The 25,621-nt window shown below is 42.0% G+C and overlaps 1 protein-coding gene across 1 annotated transcript in view; it reads left to right on the top strand.

Annotated features, from left to right (window-relative positions):
* The window catches only part of LRP2 (LDL receptor related protein 2), a 197,528-nt gene extending 174,747 nt beyond the window's left edge, over positions 1-22,781 (top strand). The window contains exons 64-79 of the mRNA XM_021702805.1: positions 729-860; positions 1,977-2,108; positions 3,981-4,124; positions 5,574-5,739; positions 7,368-7,496; positions 8,629-8,849; positions 9,612-9,788; positions 12,256-12,375; positions 14,607-14,697; positions 15,681-15,748; positions 15,938-16,055; positions 16,558-16,687; positions 17,667-17,768; positions 19,316-19,423; positions 22,304-22,375; positions 22,565-22,781. Coding sequence (XP_021558480.1) covers positions 729-860; positions 1,977-2,108; positions 3,981-4,124; positions 5,574-5,739; positions 7,368-7,496; positions 8,629-8,849; positions 9,612-9,788; positions 12,256-12,375; positions 14,607-14,697; positions 15,681-15,748; positions 15,938-16,055; positions 16,558-16,687; positions 17,667-17,768; positions 19,316-19,423; positions 22,304-22,375; positions 22,565-22,723 — 2,069 coding nt within the window. The 3' untranslated portion in view covers positions 22,724-22,781. The remainder of the gene's footprint in view (positions 1-728; positions 861-1,976; positions 2,109-3,980; positions 4,125-5,573; positions 5,740-7,367; positions 7,497-8,628; positions 8,850-9,611; positions 9,789-12,255; positions 12,376-14,606; positions 14,698-15,680; positions 15,749-15,937; positions 16,056-16,557; positions 16,688-17,666; positions 17,769-19,315; positions 19,424-22,303; positions 22,376-22,564) is intronic.
* The last annotated feature ends 2,840 nt before the right edge of the window (positions 22,782-25,621 follow it).

Below are 25,621 nucleotides of genomic sequence, written 5' to 3'. Positions count from 1 at the left end.
ACGTTTTTTATTATTTTTTGAGGAAAAATGTATTAACGTGGAATAACTGGATAACAGAGTATGAGTATTTTTAAAGTCATTGGCTCATACATGTTGTTGCAAAATTCCTTTCCATGTGTGCCACTTTATGGTTCTTATAGCAGTTGTATGACTAATAACTATATGCATTTTACTGTGCTCTGGCCAACACTTGATACATATGTGTACATATATCTCAACTGGTCTTCTTACAACTTTATAATTTTCTCCTATTTGTTATGTTGCTCTAAAATGTATCAGTGTTCTTTATTACACATATAATAGGATGTATATTACATATATTACATATAATATATTACATATATTATATATCTTAATTCATATATATATATGCTACATATATATATATGTATATATATATATATATATATATATATATATATATATATACATATATATATATATGAAGCAGATGGTTCCATTTGTAAAGAGCCCCTGACTTATAGTTCTGGACTCCGGAAATGGATGCCCTGGGAAGCCTGGCAGTGCTGAGTATAACAGGAAGATTAACTCAAGGATCTAACATTATATACAATTGTATAAATGGCATTCACCCCATTACCAGCTATCTGAATACAGAGGCCTTCAATCCTCTACACTTACGGAAAGGGGTTATCTTGAGGTGTCCTATTAATAGGCTAAAGATAGGTTTATACCTTTCATTTGTAATGCTAAGATTGTTTTTCCAGATACAGGAAAAGAAAGATCATGTGCGGAGAATCTATGTGAACAAAATTGTACCCAGTTAAGTGAAGGAGGCTTTATCTGTTCCTGTAGACCTGGGTTCAAAGCCAGTATTTTGGACAGAAACTCCTGTGACGGTAAAGTATATTTCCTCCAATTCCCATTAGGTGATCCTCATACTTTTTAGGTTCTCCACTCATTCCCTTTTATTAAACCACTGTTTAATTCCCTTAATGGGGCTAAACTCTTGATTCTAGCTCATTAAAATACTTAAGTGCACCAATAATTATATTGTGAGAGGGTGATGATCAGTTCTGAATGAGAGAGTAAGCTCTACTTTCAAGATGTATATAACCAATGATAACAAATGTTAAGATTTTGCTTGTTAATTTCTTGGGTCATGAAACAAACAAACAAACAACACTTGGGGGTGCCAATTACCTTTTTTCCATGCTCTCTTGCCAGTCCCTAGGAGATGGGTAAGCAGGTAGTTCATCCTTAGTAATGTCTGCGGAATTGATAAGATTTATGAATTCTTCAGGAATGATGACTGTTTATTGTATCAGTGTGGGAGATGAAATTTTTAAGTTTAACTTTAAGAAAGTTTTACTTTCTTCATTAAAGTCAAACAACATGTATTTATTACACACTTACTTACGCCAGGCATAAGTGAGAGCTAAGGTATGGAGTTGGAAGGTAGCTTATCAAGATGGTAAGGATTGAGTATGATTTTCAGTGTCCTTCATTTATTTGAATTTGCTGTTTCTAACTCATGATGTGTCATACTCAGATGATTGAGACAGTTCTTTTGGAAGCTGAAGCTTAAGAACTCAATGAAGTAACCAAATGAATAAGTCCCTTTCCTGAAGCTAGTTAGGCCAAGGGAAGTGCTACCAAACAACACCAACACACAGCTGCTTTCCAAAAGTGAAAATTTTGTTCTGCTATTGCACAGAGTCACTCTGTTGCAGTTGAATCCTGTCTTCATTGCTTACTAGCTTTGGGACTTTGGGTTTAGTAATAGTCCATATTGCAGAGTCATTTTGGAGAATTAAATGAGGCATGAACATGAAAAGCATGTGAAACAATGTCTGAAGCTTAGGAAGTGCTCCACGAATGATGGCATCACTGCCTATCTTCGTCTGCAGCCTTCTCAGGCTTCATTGCTTATGACTATGGATTTAAACAGAAACAGGGCCTCGAAGGAATGGTTGGGAGCAGATATTGGATATTTGCTTTTATTTTATCTGCAGACATCAATGAATGTGAAGAATTTGGGGTTTGTCCCCAGAACTGCCAGAATACCAAAGGAAGTTATGAGTGTTCCTGTGCTGAAGGCTTCAGGTCTGTGAGTGACCAGTATGGAAAACGATGTGCAGCTGATGGTATGATGGGTTCATGTTGGGATTAATCAGTTGACTTTCAGAGAAATAAATGCTAATGAGTACAGTATACCAGAAAGTAAACCTTAGACTCTCAGAGTCTTATTTTTAATTCACCAGCTACTTCTCTTCCAACACCCATCCAGGCTCTTCTGTCTCCTCTCCTGCCAGATTAAAACAGTAACTACAATCCCACAACAAATATGCAGGAATTAAAATAGGAGTCAGTATTATTTATTATTCTGGGCTTAGCCTCTTGTCCACCTTGATAAAACTTGAAAAAGTGGACAAGATGTCGCCTTCCAGAATATTCAGACAGCAAAAGCTTGCCTATAGGGTGGTGGTCAACAGAAGGAAATAAATGAAGCCCTCCAGCTCCCACTCCAAGATCAAGGTCTGAGGCCCTATGAATCAAGATGGATCACAAAAAAGAGTCACATTCAGTCGGGGCAAATCAAGGACATTGTGTTGATAAATCTTTTTTATTGCTCATGGGCTGCTGATCACAGATAGAGTCTGGCTCATTTATAACTTCAGTCATTAGTTCTACATTTTAGGTTAATGTCGGTATCTGAGAGTCGGACCTGATAGAAAGCAGTAATAAGTACTAGATAGAAATGACAAAAGAGAAAAACTATGTGGCAGAAGTATTATATAGTCTAAATTTCCAGCGGTCTGATCTAAATAGGCATATCCCTGTCAAGGGGTATAGGTCTTTACCAGTCTTACAGATTTGAAGTTTGTACTAGAGTTTAAAGAACTTGATAAAGAAATAACATTTTACTTTGCAAATTAAGGGTAAGATGGCTGTTCAATTTCTTCATACAAATTGGGCTTTTAAAGGTTTTGTTTTTTAAGATTTTTTTATTTATTTATTTGAGAGACAGAATGAGAGAGAGAGCACATGAGAGGGGGGAGGGTCAGAGGGAGAAGCAGACTCCCTGCCGAGCAGGGAGCCCGATGTGGGACTCGATCCTGGGACTCCAGGATCATGACCTGAGCCGAAGGCAGTCGCTCAACCAACTGAGCCACCCAGGCGCCCCAAATTGGGCTTTTAAAGTATACATCTGACTAGCATACTTAAATATTTTTACCCCCCAAAAATTTTTGACAGTGAAAACTAGGGTAAAGGCATTTGAGCAGTTGGTCTGGTAATTAGGCAGCAAATTAAAAACTATTTAAGTCTTTTAACTAAGGAGATGACAAATAAATGCTCATAGTCATATAAAACACAATGTCAAGACAGAGGAAATATATAACGTGAACTTTCGAAAGTTACTTAAATGAGATTCGATTGACATTATGCAAGTAAATTAAATTTTAAAAATTTTAGACAGTGCATCTCAGGATGAGTCACCATAGAAATAGCTGCTTTGGGTAAGAACAAGAACAAGCTGTTTTTGTCATTAGCTAGAAGATAAATTGAGTCATGGAGCTGATTACCTGCTAAAAGAATCATAAAATCTGTCAGTAAAGAGTAAGGAATGAAGACATCCTGGTAAACTTTATTAGCACTATACATACTGTATTTCTTCTGTGAGATTGTCTGCAATCTTGTCTGTTTTATTGTCAGTGAATAAGGAAAAAAATCAGTGGAAAAGAGGACACTATCTTGGGGTCTCAGTCTTGTCTTGTTCTCAACCATTACCCACAGAGGACAAAGAATAAAGAGCTGATAACATCCCTAACAGAAATACTAGCTTTCCACTAGTTGGATAGTAGTTAGTTCTATTGATTAGCAGAGGTAGTCAGATTCCTATAAAAACTTAGGTTTTTTTTAAGGTGGGAGGATACTTGCTATTTTCTATCTACTTTATTTAAAAAAGAGTTCAGATAGAATTCAAACAGATAAAGCAGGCCTTGTCTTTTTTACAGGTAGCCCTCCTTTGTTGCTACTGCCTGAAAACGTGCGAATTCGAAAATACAATCTCTCATCTGAGAAGTTCTCAGATTATCTTGAAGGCGAGGAACGTATTCAGGCTCTTGATTATGATTGGGATCCCGAAGGCTTAGGTCTCAGTGAGTATGAACTTTGGCATCTGTCATTAATATTAATTGAATTAATGGAATTAAAAGGTGTTAAACTTTGGGGAATCTGTTTTTTAATGAGTGAATTTTGTTGCATGAGTGGAGGATAGAGCTCCTCCTATCCAGCATGCTCTGGACACCTTAGCCTGGCCATGTGTCCCAGCAAAACTTCCTTTTAGGCAAACCTTCACCCATCTCTGGGGATTATCCTTTTAGGACCACCTCATATTCCTTTGTTTAATATCTCTTTGTCTCTGCTCATGCAGGGATTGTTCTTCCCTCTCTCTGTACCCTTCAAGCTTTCTACTCAAACATCGAAGGCCCAGTTCAAATGTCACCTCCTCTGACGTTTTCTGTCATCCTTCTTGGGCACAGTTCCACAGTTACTCACTCGTGAGCCTGTAGGGTTTTATACATGCTTTTACTAAAGCACTTGTTAACACTGAGTTATAGCTATCCACATAATTTTCTCCCTGCACCTTAACCATGAACTCTTCGGAGACAGGATTGAATCTAATTCAACTCCGCATGCCTACCATCTGACCCAACATCTGACCCAGCATCTGACCCAACAGTGTATGTGATGGTTGCTTTAGAAATTTAGCTCAATGAATGAAAATATGAAAAATGTTTATTGTTGAGTCTCTCATGGCTCTGGCGGTGTGTGGGAGATGGTAATGGGGCAGGAATCTGAAAACTCATCTTCTTCTATGCCTGCTTCGCTCATCTCTTAAGCTTTATAACTTTAAATCATTGTAACAATTCTCTGGTTCTCCATTTCTTATCTGTAAAATAAGAATGGTAATCTTGTCTGCCTGGCTCCCTCTGAGAGTTCTTTGAAGATAAGATGAGATAACAGATATGAAAATGCTTTGCAAACTATCAATCACTATGCTATGTAAGATTTATTATGGCTGTGTTTTCACACTTAGGTGACACAATAAACTTTTCAAGAATTGCAAACACCTAGGAAAGAATATGCCTTGAAAGTTGCAGTCTTCCTATGCTTTTTAAGATGCTTGCTGTCCACTGTCCTTCAGTCTATACACAAAATAGGACTTCTCATCTACATAGCTCCTTTACTGCAAGTTATTGAATAGCCTGCCCCTGGTTTATCTATACACTTCATTTTGGAAACTAGAACTTGATCCTAATGAGAGTAAATAGGTTCTTGGCTGAAATATATTTTAGTAAGTTACCTTGAAATAGAGACAACCAAGTCAGTATCAATAAGCTATCAGCTGAAGTATTTGTAGCTAGTAGCTCAAGTATGATGTCTTGAGGTTTGATCAGATCAGTGTAATTGAATTATTAGTCTTATAGGAACAATGAGGAAGTAGACATGTCAATAAATGAACAGTAGTTCACCTGATTAGACCCAAGTTCCTCCCTTACCTGATGTTCTTCACATGAAACTCAACTGTGTGTCTTGCCTTGCAGGTGTCGTATATTATACTGTGCTAGGGCATGGCTCTGATTTTGGTGCTATCAAACGTGCCTACATCCCCAACTTTGAATCTAGTACTAATAATCTCGTGTCAAAAGTTAACCTGAACCTGAAATACATAATGCAACCAGATGGATTAGCAGTGGACTGGGTTGGAAGGTAAGTTTAGCTACATTCCTCTCTTGTCTATTCTTTTTTCCTGGCCAGACCTCCCTACTGCTTGCCATGGCGCATGAGTTAAGCTGGTCCAGATAAGGGTAGCACTCAGCACTGGTGCAGCTGGGTGATGCCTGGGCTTGCCCTGTCTAGCCCCCACAACCACCTCTGCTTATCCCGAGATGTCATATAAACATTATCATTTCCTATAGTCTTATGTATGCCATGAAAAAGTTTGGGAAAGCACCGAGGTCAAGATTTTATATTATATCTAGGAGAGCATTCTTGCCAACAGAGTTTTGGATTCCCAAATTAGAACTTTCAGTATGGCAGCACTATTCATTTTGTGAAGAAATGGAACAGCCTCCCCATCCTACCAGCAAGGCAGTTGAGATGAAACATTTTTCTCTCTGGTGATTACTTTGAGGAGCAGCAATCCACATCTTGTGTTTTCAGCAGGCTGTATTGTCTGAACAGATTGGAAATTTGACTTTCCTGTGTAGTCTTTGGTGTGAGTTAATAGTGGTGTCAGCTTTGTTCTGCTCTTTTAGATTTTCTAGAACCCCAGGGACCAGAGCCAGACATTTTGTGTGATCCCTAAATATGAACCTTAAGTAGGTTTATTATCAGGGAGATGTATGAGATGCAAACCGATGTGGAAAATTTATAAGCTCCTTCTTCAAGGAAGAGCCTTGCATTGGGAGTGACATTTATGGGAAAGTGATTACGTTAGGCTCAGAGCTCAAACATTCATCGAATTCCCCATGTCCTTGAAAATGAATGAATAATGAAAAAATGTTAGAGAGGGAAGGCTTGGGGGCTTGTTGCCCTCTGGAAGAATGGAGAGTCATTTGCAGCATAAATCAGTTTTCACCTTTTAACAAACTTGTCTGGCACTCCTGGAAGACTTGAACATCTCCGAAGAAGTTAATTAGGTCCCCGCTGTGCCCACAGGCTATCGGGACACTCACGTCAGCAATTTCTGTCAGGAATCAAGGCCTTGGAGAGTCAGTGACTTGAAACTCTAGACTAGCACTTCCTTCTGAAAACCCACCAGGCGATTCATGTTGGAAGTTTTACTTCTTTCTCAGCCTTCACAAACAAGAAGAATCTGATGGAAATTTCTGCTCATAAGGGACAGAGACCTGCCGGATAGTGGAATAGGGCAGGATGGCCTTGCTGGATTTGTTACTTTGGAAAGGCTATTTCCACTCATCCTTGGAGCTGATGCTGGATTGCTGTTGATACCAGCAGCGCTCTTGGCTGAGCAGAAGCAGACTTGCAGGGCATTCGGAATTAAAGGGCCAGCTAAACAGTGCCTTAGGACTTACCTGGAAGCGCATGTCTCGTGGCAATGCCAGCTGTGAGGTCCACCATCCTCACTGATCCTGGCTGATCAGGCAGGAGTCCCCCTCTACTCCTTACTCTTTCCCTCGTAACTTTCCAAAGACCCTTGGTGGAAGAGATCGGGGCATTCCTGAGAGAGGGAGACTCTGCTCTGATCCCTGGCATCTAAGTAGTTGTCTTGTTGGCCCCAGCTGCCAAACTGAAGGCTCTCATCTTCAAACCCGTTCCCCCGAAGTGACCAGTGGAGGTTTTTTAGATGTTTAACCGTGTCCCTTTAAATTCAGGCATATTTACTGGTCAGATGCCAAGAGTAAACGGATCCAAGTGGCTAAACTTGATGGGAGGTACAGAAAGTGGCTGATTTCCACTGGCCTGGATCAACCAGCTGCAGTGGTTGTGAATCCCAAACTAGGGTGAGTACTTGAAGGAGTCTTTCACGTTCTAGATATTTTCCAGTGGATTGTCAAAAATTTATATCTTAATTGTTTTTTCCTAATTGTATTGAAATTGTCCTTGGACTATTTGTAGTGACATCTGTGACTAATTTAAAGAATTATAGTATGCCCTAAAGATCATTTAGGACCATCCAAGCTTCATACCGATACTGCATAAGGCGAAGGCCTCTGGCCACATTTTTTCCATAGCCCAGTTTGTCTAAAATCCACACATTAAGGGTTGGTCTCTACCTGATGAGTGGTTTAGACTAGAGGCTGCAAAGTGGTGGCTGGTCGGCTCAATATGGCCTACAGACATACTGGACTTGAACTAAACAGAGCTTTAAGGTTTTTAAAACTTAGTTACTAACATTAAAAAAAAATTTAAGCTATATTTTTGGCTTGAAAAATCAGAACAACTGATAACACTAGGTAGGTATGCCTTTCTTTTCTTTTTTTGGAGAGAGTATGGGAGAGGGATAAGGAGAGGGAGAGGTTTCATGCCCAGCGTGGAGCCTGATGTGGGACTCAGTCTCACAACCCCGGAGACCATGACCTGAGCCAAAGTCTGTAGTGGGACTTGTAACCGACTGAGCCACCCGGGTGTCCCAGTAGGGATGCCTTTCTTGATGCAGTGCTGCTTGGAACTTCTAGACAGGGCTTTGCTCTCACCATCACTTGATGTTGGTAACTGCTGTGCTCCACTCATTTATCTTGCCTGCCAGGTCCTTTCCAGGTATTGCCATCCGTGGTCTGTGCAATTCTTCTGTAATTATTAATTGGATGCAAAATAATCCATTTTAAAATTGGAATCCTTATTTTATTCTCTGATACATCTCAAACACAGGACAGTGCTGCTAAAGTGTCTGAATATATATACCCGAACAGGGCTGGGCAATTTCTATGGAGGAAGTTTTCAGGAAGGATAGACCACAGATGCACTGGCTCTTCCTTTTCTCACCCTGTCTTCTAAAGTGAAGTGTAAAAACAGGCTCACTTAGCACCCAGACCTCCATGACAAACAATTGATTTCCCTGCTGGGAGTTCATGCTCTGCTTCGGTGGAGAAGCCTCACTAGATGATACGTTAAAAAGAAAACCTTCTGTTACAGGCTTATGTACTGGACTGACTGGGGCAGAGAACCTAAAATCGAGTCTGCCTGGATGGATGGACAGCATCGGGAAACCCTGGTTCAAGAGGACCTTGGTTGGCCAACAGGCCTTGCTATTGATTATTTGAACGATGACCGGGTCTACTGGAGTGACTTCAAGGAGAACAATATTGAAACTATAAAACATGATGGGACTGATAGGAGAATCGTTGCAAATGCAGGTTAGAAATGGGTTAGATTTTAATATGTTATACAATCAAGAAATACACTTCTAGTGTCTGCCCATTTTCTCCAGGAGGAACCTGGTCTTAGGTTGATACCGTTTCTTAGATACCACTCCCTCCAATCCCCAACTGCTGATTTAAACGCAAATGAATCCATTAGCAATAATTAAGGGTTTTTTTCCCTTTTAACATAATTTTTAAAAGGGGCTCTTAGCAACAGATACTGAAATAACTGAGTTTCCTGTTAAGTTGGCCTGATAGAGGGGCATTTCATGTGTACCAGTGGAAATCCATGTCTAACCGCTTCTAGGCCCATTTGTTTTTATTATGCTCAGTTGTTTATTGTGTACAACTGGAAACGTCTAGAAGGAGAGAAACACTTTGTTTTCTTATCCAGATTTCTGCAGAATTGCAACAATCCAGTACCTACTAGCTTTATGTGATAAGTGGTGTCTTAAGTTCAAAGAAAAAAAAATAGAATCTCTGCCATCCAAATTGTCCAAAACTGAAATTAAATCAGCAACTTGAAAGTGAGGAGGTTCTCTGTAATTGCCATCAACCAGTAGACATTAATCTAGTTTAATGTCTGTCATCTTGATCTCCCAACATAGCACACTTCTGTGGTCACGTGTACAGAACGTCTGCCTGATGTTGTATTAGGGATTAATTCAAGCATAGTGACATCTGATATAAAAGAGGGGTAGGGTATTTTCTATTCATAACCTTGTTTTGTTTTGGTTTTCCTCTGTGGGTAAGCAGCAATGAACCCGTATAGTCTGGACATCTTTGAAGGCCAGTTTTACTGGATATCTAAGGATAAGGGAGAAGTATGGAAGCAAGATAAATTTGGGCGAGACGAGAAAGAGAAAATGCTGATGGTGAACCCATGGCTCACTCAAGTTCGAATCTTCCATCAACATAGATATGATCGGTCAGGTAACACCAGCCTTGGAATAAAATGTTCCTTATTATCTGGAAAACTTATTTCAAATTAATGGCTATATTGTTGGAAAGTGGTAGTGGATTATTATAGTCTGATCTCTTGGTACATGAAAGGTGTGTGTGTGTGTGTGTGTGTGTGTGTTTTAACCATTTTGACCAAAGAAAGATAAAATTGGAGGTCAAATGTAATTAGGTACATCACCAGCAGATATGAAGTAAAAATATTTCAGTCCTCATTGGAGTTACAGGTATATACTTCTAGGCCACAGAATCTGGCAGGCATCAAACCCCTGCTAGGTGTCAGGTGGGTTACAACGGGTTTCCTGGATATGGTCAGTGTCACACCCTCTTGCAATTCCAAGGCTAGGCTAGTCAGCTTATCCTGAGCTATGTGAGCCTCAGTTTAAAATTGTCAGTCATATGCATTTCTACCCCCACCCCTCTTTCCCATTTTCTTTGTTGTGGGTCCTGCTTCATCAGGTTAGCTGTGTTCTAATTCACCTTCACCATTGAATGGATAAGGTGAAAGGGAAGGGAAATTCTTTTTTTTTTTTTTTTTTAAGATTTATTTATTTGAGAGACAGTGGAGAGAGAGAGAGAGCACGAGACAGGGGAGAGTCAGAGGGAGAAGCAGACTCCCTGCTGAGCAGGGAGCCCCACTCCAGGCTTGATCCCGGGACTCTGGGATCATGACCCAAGCTGAAGGCAGACATTTAACCGACTGAGCCACCCAGGCACCCTGGAAGGAAAATTCTTGAAGTGAGGAAAGGAAATCGACTTTTATTAAGCTCTATACGTCAGGTTCTCTCTTCAAGTGTTAACTCTGATAGATGGTTACTTCAATTAATCTCCAAAACTGTGTAAAGAGGTTTTATTTTCATCTCACATATAAGGAACCCCACTGATACAATAGCTCTTATGTCCTCCATGTTCCTCGTGCTGGGCAGTTTTAAAGACAGGAGGGGAGAGCACAGTACACGTGGTGAGCCCCGTCTCTGGCGTTTGTAGAGAAGGCTACCTAGGAGTTAGAGGAAAATCTGGAGTCAGCTGGTCCCCCTTAAGAGAGTGCTGATTACTGTGTAGGCCAGAGACCTAGTCCAGCTGTGCCAGATTTGCATTTACTCTGGACCAATAGTGCTCACATTTGAGCATGTATCAGAATCATCTAGAGAGCTTGTTGGGCCCCACCTGAGGGGTTTCTGATTTAATATGCCTGAGGTGGCCTAAAAATTTGCATTTGTAGTAAGTTCCCAGCTGATGGTGATGTTGCTGGTTAAGGAACCACATTTTAGAAGTCCTGCTCCTGGCCCTACTCAAGTGTGGGTGTGGACCAGTAGCGCTTGTATCTTATCAGAGTTGGTGAGAAATGCAAGACTCTCAGGCCTCACCCAACCTTTCTGAATCAGATTCCCTAGGTGATTTGTATTACATTCAACTTTGAAGAGTTCTGCTCTAGAGAGCTGAAGAAACGGGCAGATTTTGAGTGAGACTTTGGAATACGGTTTATTATTTTATAACCATGCCATGTCTGTGGTTACATATTGGATGATAGAGAATCAGGATCACAGAAGGTTAGTCTGAGAAGGAATTTAGAGGTCATCTATGCCTTGGAGAAATCATAATATAGGTTAAGGTAGAGGTCAGAAGACTCCAGAATTACTTGAGAACCTTTTAACGGTAACACTTGTGTTGGATCCTAGACCAATTTCTGTGACGGGGCATCAATAGTTGGGAATAGCTCCCAGGTGATTCTGATACTCACAGCTTTAAATTTCCTTGTCTTGCAAGTAGGAAAACCGAAGTCCAGAAGAGAGTCTTCCTATGAGGGTGGGGTGGAAATCCTATCTAATGTATGATCTGGACACATTATGATCTATGGTAATGACAAATCTTGACATGATAGGGTCTTACTGGTCTTCTGAACAATCTCAGATTGCTTTCCATTGATTAGTTTTTTTTTTTAAGATTTTATTTATTTATTTGAGAGAGAATGAGAGACAGAGAGCACGAGAGGGAAGAGGGCAGAGGGAGAAGCAGACCCCCCCGCTGAGCAGGGAGCCCGATACGGGACTCGATCCCGGGACTCCAGGATCATGACCTGAGCCGAAGGCAGTCGCTTAACCAACTGAGCCACCCAGGCGCCCTCCGTTGATTAGTTTTTGAGGTCACGCAGTGGACTAGACACCTCCCTTCCACACCTGCCAGGGCAGGGGAGGAGCTAAGTAACGCCAGTAGGATATGTGAGTGGTACAGGAGTAGAATGGAGGGACTGTGCCACTTTGGTGGGGCGGCACGGGAGATGTAGTGTAAATGAGGTGAGTCGCCAGGTGGCATGTGGCCTAGCGGTGCTGGGACGCTGCCTGGGCTCTGCTGTCACCTGGTAGGGCCACAACTCAGTATCTGTGGTTGGCGGTCTCATTTCCTCCTCAGACCCTAACTGCTGTTGTCATGTGCTTTCCAGTGCCCAATCGCTGTAAAGATGTCTGCAGTCACCTCTGCCTCCTGAGACCGGGGGGATACAGCTGTGCCTGCCCCCAAGGCTCCACCTTCATCGCAGGGAGCAGCACCGATTGTAACGCAGGTAGGGCCACCGCCTGGGCAGCCCCGGGGGCCTGGGCATACTCCCTACCAGCGTTTCACCTTCTACAGGAGCCTGAAAAATCCCCATGTGCTGTGTCCTTTGCAGGATAGAGTGGGGGTGGCTCGAAGGAGGGATGAGAGATCGGGCAATATGAACAGAGCTGAGTGGGACTTAGGGAGCCAAACAGAACTGGTGTTCCAATGATTGCTGAGAATGATTTGCTAGGATCTATATAGATCCAGTACCCCCAAATCTATGGCTGTGTTGTTTTGTAAAGATACCTGGAAGAGTGGGTTTTCTAGAAGGCCTCTACCGTATCCTTTCTCTACCCCATACTGGATGTCTGTTGCTCCAGAACCCATTCGGCCTTAACTGCAGTTTCTCCAGTGGGGAACTAGGTTCCTGAAGTGGGGGGCCTTAATCCAGTACAGATGGGAGGGCAAGAGGAGGCTCACTGTTTTCCTCACATGCTCATTTAAAAGTTTTGACAAGTGAAAATGGGCCACATTTTAAAAGTACCTTACATTGTTGGGAGATGGAGGCCAGAATAAGGAAGCAGTGGTTTAGTTCTCATCCCAAATGCTGTGGATGATCTATGCCTGGCAAGACCTTTCTTCAGTGACTCTTAATTTAAGGAGGGTATAAACCATGGGTGTCCACTAGTGACCCTAACTAGTGTCCAGTTCTTAATATGCACATTTAAAAAATCATCCTGCAGTTCACTAGTGACCCATTTTGTGGCTCACATCCTTGTTCTTATGTTTTAAGGACCCATTTTATGGTTCCCATCCCTCAGTTTTAGCTGATGGGGATATGCTTAACCACCTTTGGCCACCAGGGGGGGTAAGTGGTTAAACAAGGCACCACTTTTGACACTTCCCAGCCAAGCTGAAAAGTTGGCAGGTTTAGAGAATGAACTCAGGGAGAGAAAACTGCTTCCCCTGCTTCCCTTCCCCTATCCCCATTCTCTTCCCAAGGCTACTGGAGAAATACTGGCAAGATTACAATATTTAGCAATATTTTGAACCAAACAACGATTTCAGGCTTTTGACATCTGTTCTGTACTGTAGACGGATGGTTGTGCCATTTATTACAATTTCACACTCAGGAATAGTGTTGTCCAAGTTGTCACCTCGTCTGCTACTTTCCTCATTTACATTTTTTTCCAAGTGCATTAGAGTAAGATTCTTCTTTAAAGGAACTTAAACCAAGTGCACTAGTGATGGTAGTCATTCCATATGAGGTCTTGGTTTGGTATATTAATTAGTTAATTTGATACAATTGAGTACCTACTGTGCTGCAGATAACGGAAATGAACAAAACAGATCCTTTGCTCTTGTTGAGTTTATATTCTAATAGGACAGTAAATAGAGCTCCCCCCACCAATATATAATGTCCGGTGGTAAAAGCAAAAGGAGAAAACTAAAGCAGGGTAAGAGGGATGAGGGTGGGGTGGGAGTTGGGTTGCCTTTAGCTAGAGTTCCGGGAAGGCCTCTCTGATAAAGGGAACTCTGAGTAGAGATTCAGATGGAGGGACTGAGCCAGGACGGCATCTGAACTGCTTAAATAAGCACACATGTGATAAATACTCACTGAGCATCTTCTAGGTATGAGACATGGGAACACTAACAACCCCATCAGGCACATCTAGGGAGTACGTGGGGGCTGAGCTGGGGGGGGGGGGCCCAGAGCAAGGGCAGTTTTGGAGGACTTAAAAAATAGGGTATCTCTAACCAGCTGTCTATCAGGCATCTATGCATCTGCATTATGTGCCTGTCAGTTGATCGATGGGTCCCTGATGCTTTGGAGCCTTCAGCTGAAGTTTAGAGGTGTGCCCAGATTGAACTCTTGTGTTTAACTGCGCTTGCAGAGGAGAATTCTGAAAACTTCAAATGAGAATGAGAATGTCCTAAGAGATTCCTTTACCATAAGTTTCTTTTAAACGTTATTGTATGTTCTGGAGTGTAGCATCTCTCCACTGTTTGGGGAGAAAAATGCTATAAACGGCCTCTTTCCTTCCACCAAATGTATGTTACTTCCCCAAACCTTATTATCGAGAAGGAAATTCATCTGACTTGAGTGGAAGGTAACCTTTTGATAGGGAGACTAATTAGCTGCCCCTCCCCCATCCGGTCCCCACTCTGACCCTGGGCCTGAAGCAAGATTTGCATGGTTTGGGTGCTCTGCTGAGTGTGGCTGACTAACACATGCATGGCTTTCCCTTTCTGCAGCCATCGAAAGTCCTATCAACATGCCCCCCCCATGCAGGTGTATGTACGGAGGAAATTGCTATTTTGATGAGAATGACCTCCCCAAATGCAAGTAAGTCTGAATGTTGAGGTCCAAGCTGTAGGCCTATCTCTTCTGGGGGAATTTGAGACAAAGTAGCCAGAAAAACAAGTACAGGAACCTTGCCAGTTCGCTAATTTTCACATCTTAACCAGCTTCTCCAACTGTACTGTGCGTAAGAATCATCTGGATCAAATGCCCATCTCCTTCACAGGGATTCTGCATTTCCAACACCCCCCCACCCCAGGAGATACCACAGGATTGTGGGCCAACTCTAACTAACAAGGGGTTAGAGAAGTGACAACCCCATTTTTCTACTCACCTAGTGGTGTTAATGATGCTATGATTGTGGGAGACCAGCTCTTAGCAGTGCTACTGCTTCAGCCCAAGCACTTGTGATGAGCAGAGACTGGGCCAAAGATTGGGAATAAAGGGAATTATGGAGAAAGCTCTAACATGGAGCAAGATAAATGGAGGTCTCTGAAAGTACTTAATGAATACATGTCAGAGGAAAGAACACAATCATGGCTTCCAGGTTTCTTCTTCTTCTTCTTTTTTTTTAATATTTATTTATTTGACAGAGAGCAAGACAGGGAACACAAGCGGGGGGGAATGGCAGAGGGAGAAGCCGGCTTCCCGCGGAGCAGGGAGCCTGATGCGGGGCTTGATCCCACATGACCTGAGCCGAAGGCAGACGCTTAATGACTGAGCCACCCAGGCGCCCCCCAGTTTTATTCTTGAAGGGAGAATTCCGTAGAGTCATGGAGACACCACGAGGTTTATTTGATGACCTGTAGGTGTCATGGCCACACCACCGAAAGTGAACTTCAAAGTCAGATTGCCATTTTTCTGCTCATCACCCCTTGGCAGAGTAAACAAAAGTCATGCAGGACACATTGACTGTTCTACACGTAATTTGCTCAGTCAAACCTCTCTCTACCTGAAGATGTGCTTGTAAAGAGCTATGGAAGCCTAGGGAGGCCACAGCTTGTGAGCAGTTCTTCTTTTACTTCCAGGTGTCCCAGTGGCTACATGGGAAAATACTGTGAAATAGGGCTTTCAAAAGGCGTCCCTCCAGGAACAAGTAAGTTTTAAGACCACAAGCAACCCGGAAAGGCCGCACAGCTCCTACGTTGAATGCTGTTTATATTCTGTTTAACTCAGTCTCCGAAGAATGATTGGTTCTGCCCCCAGCTTCCACCCTGAAGTCTTCCGGTTCCTTTCCCTTTCCGTCTGCTCATACGGCCCCTTCTTCTTTCCTCTTTGATGGCAGCAGTAGCTGTGCTCTTGACAGTCATCCTGATCATCATCGTTGGAGCTTTGGCAGCGTTAGGATTTTTCCACTACAGGAGAACTGGCTCCCTTTTGCCTTCTCTGCCCAAGCTACCAAGGTCAGCTTCATTATGGGGAATAGTGATTTTAGAAGCCTGGGTGATGGGACCATGTGAATAATTTAGGTGTTGTTTTTTAAGTTAAAAAAGCACAGCATGTGGCTTTCCTTTTCTTCAGAAACAGAAAGTAGTGAACTTAAAGCTGTCATTTCAAATCACACTTCTTAATCAAATGCTTCTTTGAAGCCTGGGTGCAGAGCACATTTTATAGTTTAAATGGTTGTGCCCACTGGTGGGCCTTCAGGTCCGACTGGAGCACAGTCTGTGGGATGGACCAGACTCTATCCCTGCAAGTGCCAAGTTGGCTCTCTCTTAGAGCTCCAGCATTCAGGAATGTGCTTTAACACTTCCATTTGGTGAGGCAACTTCCTACCATATTTGAGGTGTAAATTCAGAGTGGGAATCCAGCCCTTCATTTAAGGAAGAGTTCACAATATGGAGGAGAGGGTACGATTGCAAAAGGTTGTTTAAAAAATTGCACATTGTTTCAATTACTTTTCAGCTTAAGCAGTCTAGTTAAATCCTCTGAAAATGGAAATGGGGTGACCTTCAGATCGGGAGCGGATGTTAACATGGATATTGGAGTATCTGGTTTTGGGCCCGAGTCTGTTATTGACCGCTCAATGGTGATGGTGAGTGGGGTTGTAAATGATGGTTTGAAGGTTGCCATTTTTACTGTTTTATAAAAGAAACACTTTTTTTTTAACCTAGAAAAAAAAAATGAAACAGTATGCCTCTCAAAATAATCTTTACAAAATTAGGAAACATTAAGTTTGTTGCAGAAAGGTCTCTAAAAATATTAGTAATAAAATTGAACTCTACCCCTGCTCTAAGTCACAGTTGAATCCTAAACGGGGTTAAGTTTAATGGGAATCTTAAACGTCTTAAGTTTTTTGGGAGAGGGGAGAAAGAGAGTATGTTTTTATTTGGTGACTCTTTGTATGTGAAAGGAAGGGGTAGGGAAATATGTTTCCTAGTCTCATATATTTCCCCACCAATGTAAAATATTGACAGAATAAGCAGTGATTTTAGAGTCAGTGGTTGGTTCAAATCACAGTTCTGCTGCCTTCTAAGGATGTAATGGTAGGCACGAGCTTGATCACTCTGACCCTCACTGTCCCCATCTGTAAAATGGGTACAGTAATACCTCTTGTGAGGACCAAATGGCTACTTTATGAGTGGACTAGTACAGTCTCTGTAATCAGTACTGGAAAATCATTTTCAGTGTTCTGCCTTTCCCCCGAATCTTTCACGTTTGCCCCTGCATAAAAGTACAATATTATCCATTCTTTCCTCTTTCCCATCTCCCTCTTCTCCTCTTTGCTCTTCTTCCATCACCCACTCTTTTCTCTGTTGTGCAAACCCAATCCCCAAGTGAATTATTTGTTAAGGAGCCAACGACAACGTGGATATAGGGAGAGTGTTTCTGTTTTCTTGATCTGCTAAATGAGTGCATTTGTTAACTTTGTGTAATGGGTTGCCTCTCCTTCCTTTTTTTTTTGGTAAGTTCTTTTTGGGTAAATTTGGCATAGTACCTGGTATTTCTCCAGGTATGAGGAGGGCACCTTCCTTTGTGTATAAACCAGATATATATATATTTTTCTCCATCAGAGTGAAAACTTTGCTATGGAGATGGGGAAGCAGCCCATAATATTTGAAAACCCGATGTATGCATCGAGGGACAGTGATGTCAAAGTGGTTCAGCCAGCCCAGGTGAGAAATCAGCCCTTTCTTTTAGGTGCTGCTGCTGTTGGATCTTGTTCTATTGAATAATACCCTCTTAGGGTTCTCCCAACTTACCCTCGAGTGGAAGGAATCACCGTGTTCCATTCTTCAGCTTGGCTATATGCAGTCACAGGACTGACCCAAGGATATGACACCAACTTGTTGCATAGTTGCCAGGGTTTAGCAACCCTTCTTGGGGTGCTGACCAAGAGCCTTTTCATTCTGAGTGGTCAAAGCAAGAATTAGGAGTCCATTCAGGGGCTTGGCAATCAGTGCCTGGCACGCACAGCTCTCTGTAAATATTTGTGAAATGAACAAGTGAATGATTGTCAGGTCATTATGTAGAGATTTTTGGGACTGGATATACACTCTGGGTTCTTACTGGTATCACAAGGGTGTTATTTGAGGTGACCTCCCTATGCTTGCCTTCCCCATACTTTTCTGAAAAGTACAAAAGTCTCTAGAATTGATAGGCAGATCTCTGTTTACTTCGGTGCAGCCCTATTAAGAGGAGCAGGGAGATGACATAGGTGTATAGATAAAGGAAAAGAACTTTTCATGGGATCTGGATCAGTAGCTCCCACACCACTTCTACTGCCTGTCAACTATTAGTCTGTCCTTCCTTTGTCTAAACAACTAGAGCCTTTGTGAGATACGGTTTCATTGTTAATGCCTAAACTTCTTTTGAAATCATAAGATGCAGTACCTTTTAAATATTGAAGTGTTTATTTTATGAATAGCTTTCCTAAGATCAGAAATAGTTGCATCTTGAAAGTGTTTTGTCTGATCCTTTGATATCCAGATAGCAAAAATCTAATCACACGATATAATAGATGTGGCATCTTATTTGGCATTTTCACTTGAAATAAAATGAGGCCATGTTGACAAACATATCCACATTTGAGAAGAAATGAAAGAGTGAATGTAAAAATATAGGAAAAAAGAGTGAATTTTTTGCCTTGTAATTTAATTATATATTCATAGTAATAATTAAGAGGGAACCTTGGAGTCACATGAATGTTACAGAAAAATGTCTAGAGGGGTATTAATTCCATTATGCCTCTTGCTTCAAACATTCAACCTCTTATAAGCAGTCCTCTCAGATTATTAATTTTAGGATAAAATTAAGATTCTCAGTTCTCTGAGTTAGGGAATAATTCATGCTGTTCCTTTAGGATTTGGTTGCCAATATACAACCAGAGTTGTTTATCTAAAAATATGGTCAACAGTGGGAATAAGGGAGCACAGAGAACACAATAAAATTGTCATTAGTAAGTGCGAGTGTAACTGTGATGCGTGTTTTTGCCTCCCAGGATTAAGGCATGACATAGATGACCTAGTGATTGGTGCTCCTGATTTTGGGGAGATAGGAATGGTGTTTAGTACTGGGCCATGGGATTAGTCTCATAAAAGAAAAATAGTGCCTGGCTATGTTTGTAGGAAAGCAAGGCAGTAAAGAGAACCAAAGAATTGATCAGCAACTTCACAGCCAAGATTCTTTCAAAACTGGAGAATGTCCTTTAATATGCACACAGGTGACTGTATCTGGAAATGTGGATAACCAGAACTATGGAAGTCCCATAAACCCTTCTGAAATAGCTCCGGACACAAAGCCAACTTCCCCTAGTGCTGATGGAACTCAGGTAACGGTGGCTGGCTACGGAAATGATAACGGGATTTGCAAAGGGCTTAGGAATTGCTGGGTTTACTAATACCAGGGGAGACTAGGGAGACCCTAATAGGCTCATGGACCCAAGATATGTAGGCAGTTAATAAAGATAATTTTTAAAAAATAATAAATTGAAAAACTTTCACATTTCTAATGTTGATTGAACAGGAATGATATTCCTTGTGACGTGGGAGATCATACAGAAAACCAGAGGTGCTTGATTTTAGAGAATGACTTAGAAGAAAGGGCTCACTGTGTCAAGGATACATGTAGAAGACCGTTTCCTTTTTTATAAAGTAATGCAATTTTTCTGTAGTGTACATCTTTGTTCCCTGAATAATGTCCTGTGTTCCTAGCTCTACTGCTGTTACCTATATTCACCACGAGATGGCACTAATTTATACTCTTCATCTAGCCATCTAGCCATCCATCTATCCATCCAACCAACCAATATTTTTGCCCTCAGTGTGCCAGGCACAGGGTTTAACACTGGAGATTAAAAGAAAAAAAGACCACTAATGGAACTTCTCTATCATGCCTTCAGGCACTTTGAAATTTTCAGACTATGTGGTCTACAGAAAGTCAATAAATATATTTGATATAAAATTCTGTGTTAATGTATAATCTATCACTAGTTTTAATAGATACATATGAAGCTAAATAAGATCTAGCTATCTGATTCTGCTAATGAGGGGCGCCTGGGTGGCTCAGTCGGTTAAGCCTCCCACTCTTGTTTTTGGCTCAGGCCATGACCTCAGGTTCTTGAGATCAAGCCCTGCGTCGGACTCCAGCGTCAGGCTCTGTGCTGGGCATGGAGCCTGCTTAAGATCCTCTCCCCTCCTCCCTTCACCCCTCCCTCTCTCTCTCTCTCAAAAAAAATTGATGCTAATGAAGAGCTTGTAACAGAGATCTCTGTCTACCTTTTTATATTTTATGTACTAATTCCTTCTCACACACACATAACCAGACACATACAAATGTTGTCTTAGAAAGGAATTTTCAGCTTCATATTTTTCAAGGGACTGAATTTTTTTTCTTTAGGCCACATTTAAAACTGGATTTTGGAGATAAATTTATCACAGACCCCAAAATACTTGAATGTCACAAGTCTTGAATGTCACAATGTCGTGTTTCTTGAATGTACCCTGAGCCTGACTCAACCCCAAGGCAATGCCAGATTTATTTTATATTCTCTGGTTAATTTTTTTCCCAGTCCTTTTCCAGTCTCGTGATCCTCTTCACTGGACAGAGCTCTGTCCCTGCCTGAGCAGGAAGGGGAATGTGGGGGGGTGCTGCAGCCTCTCACCTGCTCATCTATCATCAGAAGCTAAATGAACACTGAAAGACTTTCAAATGAGAGTGGATCTTCACCCATTGTAGTCCCTTTCTTTCTCATCTTCATCTTTGCAGTGTGTCAGCTCTTCCTCTTACTTTTTTTTCTTTTTATCATTTGAGGCTGAGACCCTCTAAGATCTGTTCTGCATGGAATATCCAGTGATCTCCCTGTGTCAGTTGTCTCCTGGGCACTGAGAAAGCAGCTTATAGCCATGGAGGCACTTGGTTAGGATCTCCCTAGGTTAACGTTAATGTACCAAAGAGGCTCACAAATCTTTCGTCAGTAAATGAGCTCAAAGGACTCAAATCTAGGAACATGAATTCCTGTGACTCAGTTCTATCATTTTCCAGAAGTCCTGTTGATATTTCCCAAGGAGAGAGCAATGAAAATCACCACAGTTCCTCTTGTTAGTAATTGCTTGCATAAGTGTAAGCTTCCCGAGGCCAGGCCCTTGACCTGAATGTGTTCATCTTTCTCTTGGTGGCGGTCATGTATGGAGTAGGTGCTCACTTACATGTGAGTTACAGTGAATGGTCTTCTGTGGTCATGTGCCCTCCACTCCTTCACATGTTAACCCCTACTTTGGCAGAGCCAAGAGATACCCCTAAAACATATGGGCTACCTTAGCTACCTGCTGGAGTAGGGTGTCTGTTCCCTTGCTTTCTCTTCCCTTGTCTCCTTCCATTGGGCAGCCAGAGCTGTGTCCAGCATGGGCACCACGGGCAGCTTTTCAGCAAGACCCAGGCTACTCACCATCGTCTACAGTGATTTCTCTTTGGCTTCTTCAGTCTGATGGGCCTCAGAGTCCTATAACCATTGCCTACTCTTCCACCTACAATTCAGTTATATGAGCTTGCTGTGACTCTTGTTTCCTCATCTGTAACATAAGAGCACCTACCTCACAGAGCTGCCAGGAAGGTAAACTGGGAAACTTGTAGACTAACCCCTGATGTCTAATAAACTCTCAAAAATGCTTATTTTTGTTATCACTATGGTATTTTGATTACAGGAGGAAATGATGAAAGGAGAAGGGATATGCTTGTTTTGACCAAGGATCAAGGGATATGCTTGTTTTGACCAAGGATCAAGGGATCAAGGATCAAGGGATATGCTTGTTTTGACCAAGGATCAAGACACCATTTTAGGAAATGGGAGTTCCAAGCTGGCTTTTTTTACATTTTCGGTAGCCCCCAAAGAAATCTTGCCTCTGTCAGAGCTTCTAGATTGTAGAGGCACAGATTCTGTCAACTCTACATGTCAAATCAAGGAAATGTTTTGAAATTTATTAGATGAAAAGAGCCCAAAGACTTTTCAGTTTCAGTTTGTTTCAGTTTGGGGACCATCTGAGGAAGAACTGAACAATTTACTGCAGGGGCAGGTCACATGGTCCCAGGTCCAAATTTGCTTTGTCCTTTACGAAGAAGACATTTAAAAAACTTATGCAGGGGGAGGGGGTATCAAATCCATGCCAAAAAATTTCCATTACTGAAGGTTTTCTGTTTCCCCTTTTTCATTTAGGCAACAATATGGAATATCTTCAAACGAAAACCGAAACCAACCACCAACTTTGAAAATCCAATCTACGCGGAGGTAATTGTTGACCATTTGTCTTAGGACAAGCATTTGGCATTCTTCCTTAGCAATCTCTTGCTTGGCTAAATGGGATATGCACTCAGATGATCCTAAGGAAACCGGCAAAGATTGGTTTTCTTCGCACAAAACTGTTTCTAGTCATGTTGGGGGAATAAATGGCTGATCCGTGTTTCATTGTGGCCTTAGATGGAGAATGAACAGAAGGAGAGCGAGGCTGTGACTCCAACTCCAGCACCTTCTCCTCCCACTAAAAGTTCTCCGAGAGGCCCAGTGCAAACCTACACTGCGACAGAAGACACTTTCATAGACACCGCAACCCTTGTTCGAGAAGACTCTGAGGTATAGCTATGCCAGCTAGGTAGGGAATAATTAGAAACAACATTTTTGCACATATATTTTTTACAAACAGATGAAGAGAAAATTAACATTCAGTACTTTATTAAAAAAATATATATATTTTTTTCCCGGTTCGCCTATAGTTCGAAATGTCCATGGAAACTCTGCCTTGTGTGTCTTTTTTTTTTTTTTTTACTTACGCCGTCTCCTATTTTTACAAATAATTATCACAATGTACTATATGTATATCTTTGCACTGAAGCTATCTGAAGGTGATTCTATAAATATATTGTACATTTGTAAATTTTGGAAAGATTATCACATCATTAAATTTGCTGATAAACATACTGCTGAATTGGTTGGTAATCATTATAGAAAATGATCCAACAAGGAAAGGAATTGACTTGGGGCCTTTAGCCATGTCTAAAGAAGGATTACCACTCCTATTCCCTATAGGGTTATCCAGGAAAGAAATCCAGGCCCCACTCTTGGGTCCATTTTTTTTTTTCTATGCCTTGGCACTTAATGTTCAACATTTGTTCAACATTACCTGTAACCTGAGTAGCAGGCATATTATTGCTAGAGGGTGCTGTGTGTTGTATGGACATCTGGATCTGACTGTAGCTGCCTCAGGTAATGTGGAAGGTAGAAAACCAATTCAGTGGCACCCTTCTGCATGTATGTGCTGTCTAGCCAGAACAATCTCGTATGTGTTACCTCACTAGCCGCCAAGTCGACATTTTTATTTACGACGTTGGTGAGAAAGTCATGTGTCATGAAGTACAAGTGTCCTGCAAAGAGTTTGCTATCTAGTCGCATGAACTCTTTTGCCTGATGGACCCTAGGGTGATTTCCGTCCTTCCTGGCCTCTCAGGTGGTTACCTACCCCGGACACTGGAGCTCGGCCGCTGAATCACTAAAACCAAATCTGTGTCTTCATCAAGTATGGTGGCAAAACAAATACCAGTTAAGAAAAGCCTCAGCTGGGTTTTCGTTTCTGTGTGTGAAAATATCATTATAATGACTATTTATTTCCTCAGCTGAACATGAATAGAAAGGGAAACCGTTCTTGTTGAGCCCTTTTTTTCTTTTTTTTTAGGTCCTTTTGGCTAAATCGTACATTTGTACTGGAATGTACTGTAGAGCCTAGATTTTTCTCTTGAATAGTGGGTATAGTGTCCACAATGGGAACCATGGCAGGAATATACAATTTCCATACTACGTAGCATTTCTGTTTCTCTGTGCTAATATTGCACATTTTTAAAACCATGAATGAATGGATGGATGGATGGATGGATGAAACATGTACTACTGATTATTTTATTACTGAGTTCTCAAAGTATTTGTGGCTCATATTTTGGGAGCTTATTATAATTTTTTTGAAATGTACTTTGATTAGAAAAGCAAATGGAAATGATGCTGCTGAGAAATTTCTAATAAATGTGTATTTTATCAGACTTCTTTGGTGTGCTTCTTAAGACCAGCTCATGAGTCAGTTGTATTTCACTACACAGAGAGCTTGGGGCTTTGAATGCTAGGCCACCTGAGAACTAGGGTGCCCAGGGTTTGAGGGGGGAGGAATCCACAGCACATCCAGCCCTGACAGGCCTGGTGGGGTAATGAATCTCAGGAGTAAGCTCCGTAGGTTCCCACCTGAACCCTGGGTGGACAGCCCCCTTAATTGCCTTTCAAAGTCAGTTTCCACCTCCTCTTTTCCCTCCTTATATTCTAGGCCCTGAGCCAGGTCTCCCTTTTCAGATCTAATTGTGTTCCAGAGCTCAGTGAGAGTACCCCTGCCGAGGGATCTCAGAGCTCCTCATGCTGAGCCGGACGGAAGAGCAGTGAGGATGGTAGCAGCTGGAGAGGGTTTTGTTCCAAACTGGAATTCCAGCTTCAGTGGGGGTGTATTTGGATGCATTAACTCTGGGATGGTGGCATCAGCCAACAGAAAGTGTGAATACAAGCGTAAAAGGAAGCCAAGAGAACCTGCGCTTGGATTTGCTTGTAATTTCCAGCTTTGGTATTTGTCTTGGGCATTAAGCTCAATATGAAATGGGTCTTGGGAATTTGAGAATTGGTTTTCTGCTCAGCTTCATTTCTGGGTGTACCCCAGAAAGGAATGAGAAAGCCTGCTAGTGTCTCGGGGAAGTCTGCGTACTTTGGCCCTCCCGTCGCCCCTCCTGGTAGGCTCTCCCGGTACCCAGTTCTGACCCTGCCTCCCTCTCCAGCCCAGGCAGCTGTTCGAAAGCTAGGTGGTGCGGGAGCCCCCGGGGGGCAGGCACTATTTACGGGACTCAAGTTGATGTTGCTCATTTCATCACATGAAGCAGGGGCCATTTTATTAGCAGGCATGCATTACACTGCATAGTACAAGATCGCAACCACAGCAGGTGTGTCCACAGAAAACTGTCAGATCATACTGGTCACCCATTTTTAGGGTTTCCCTGTAAGTTTTTTACTATTCGCTCGCTCACTCACTCACCCTATGTTCTATCAGCACTCAGTTGCAGACAAAGGTTGATGCAGAGACGGTGGGTTTCAGGAAAATACGTGAGAGGAGACCTTTAAATTGAGAACTCTATCCATTAAGTTGTTTTTTCTCACTTATTTATTTGACTTTTGAGGCGGCATATCTCAGGGTGGCTCAAAGACTGTGAAGAACTAGGTAGGCTCTGGGGTGAGGGAGGGTTCTGAGGAGGCCGGTTGGAGATGCACAGCTTTCCCAGGCATCCTGGAAAGAGCCCTGGGCTGCAGCCTGGAGCCCTTGGCTGCCCTTGGCCCGTCATCCTCTGTTCCTCCCCACTGCACACATCGTGGTCACAAGCCATACGTCCTGATGGAGTACTATATAACCATGTATTTCCTCTTGGAAAGTACCCTTAAGAGCAGAAAGCATAAAATTGCTTT

Source organism: Neomonachus schauinslandi, chromosome 3 (genome assembly GCF_002201575.2).
Source record: "Neomonachus schauinslandi chromosome 3, ASM220157v2, whole genome shotgun sequence".
NCBI classification, from domain to species: domain Eukaryota; kingdom Metazoa; phylum Chordata; class Mammalia; order Carnivora; family Phocidae; genus Neomonachus; species Neomonachus schauinslandi.
The sequence above is the reverse complement of the archived record's forward strand: the minus strand, read 5'-3'. Positions and strand labels throughout refer to the sequence as shown.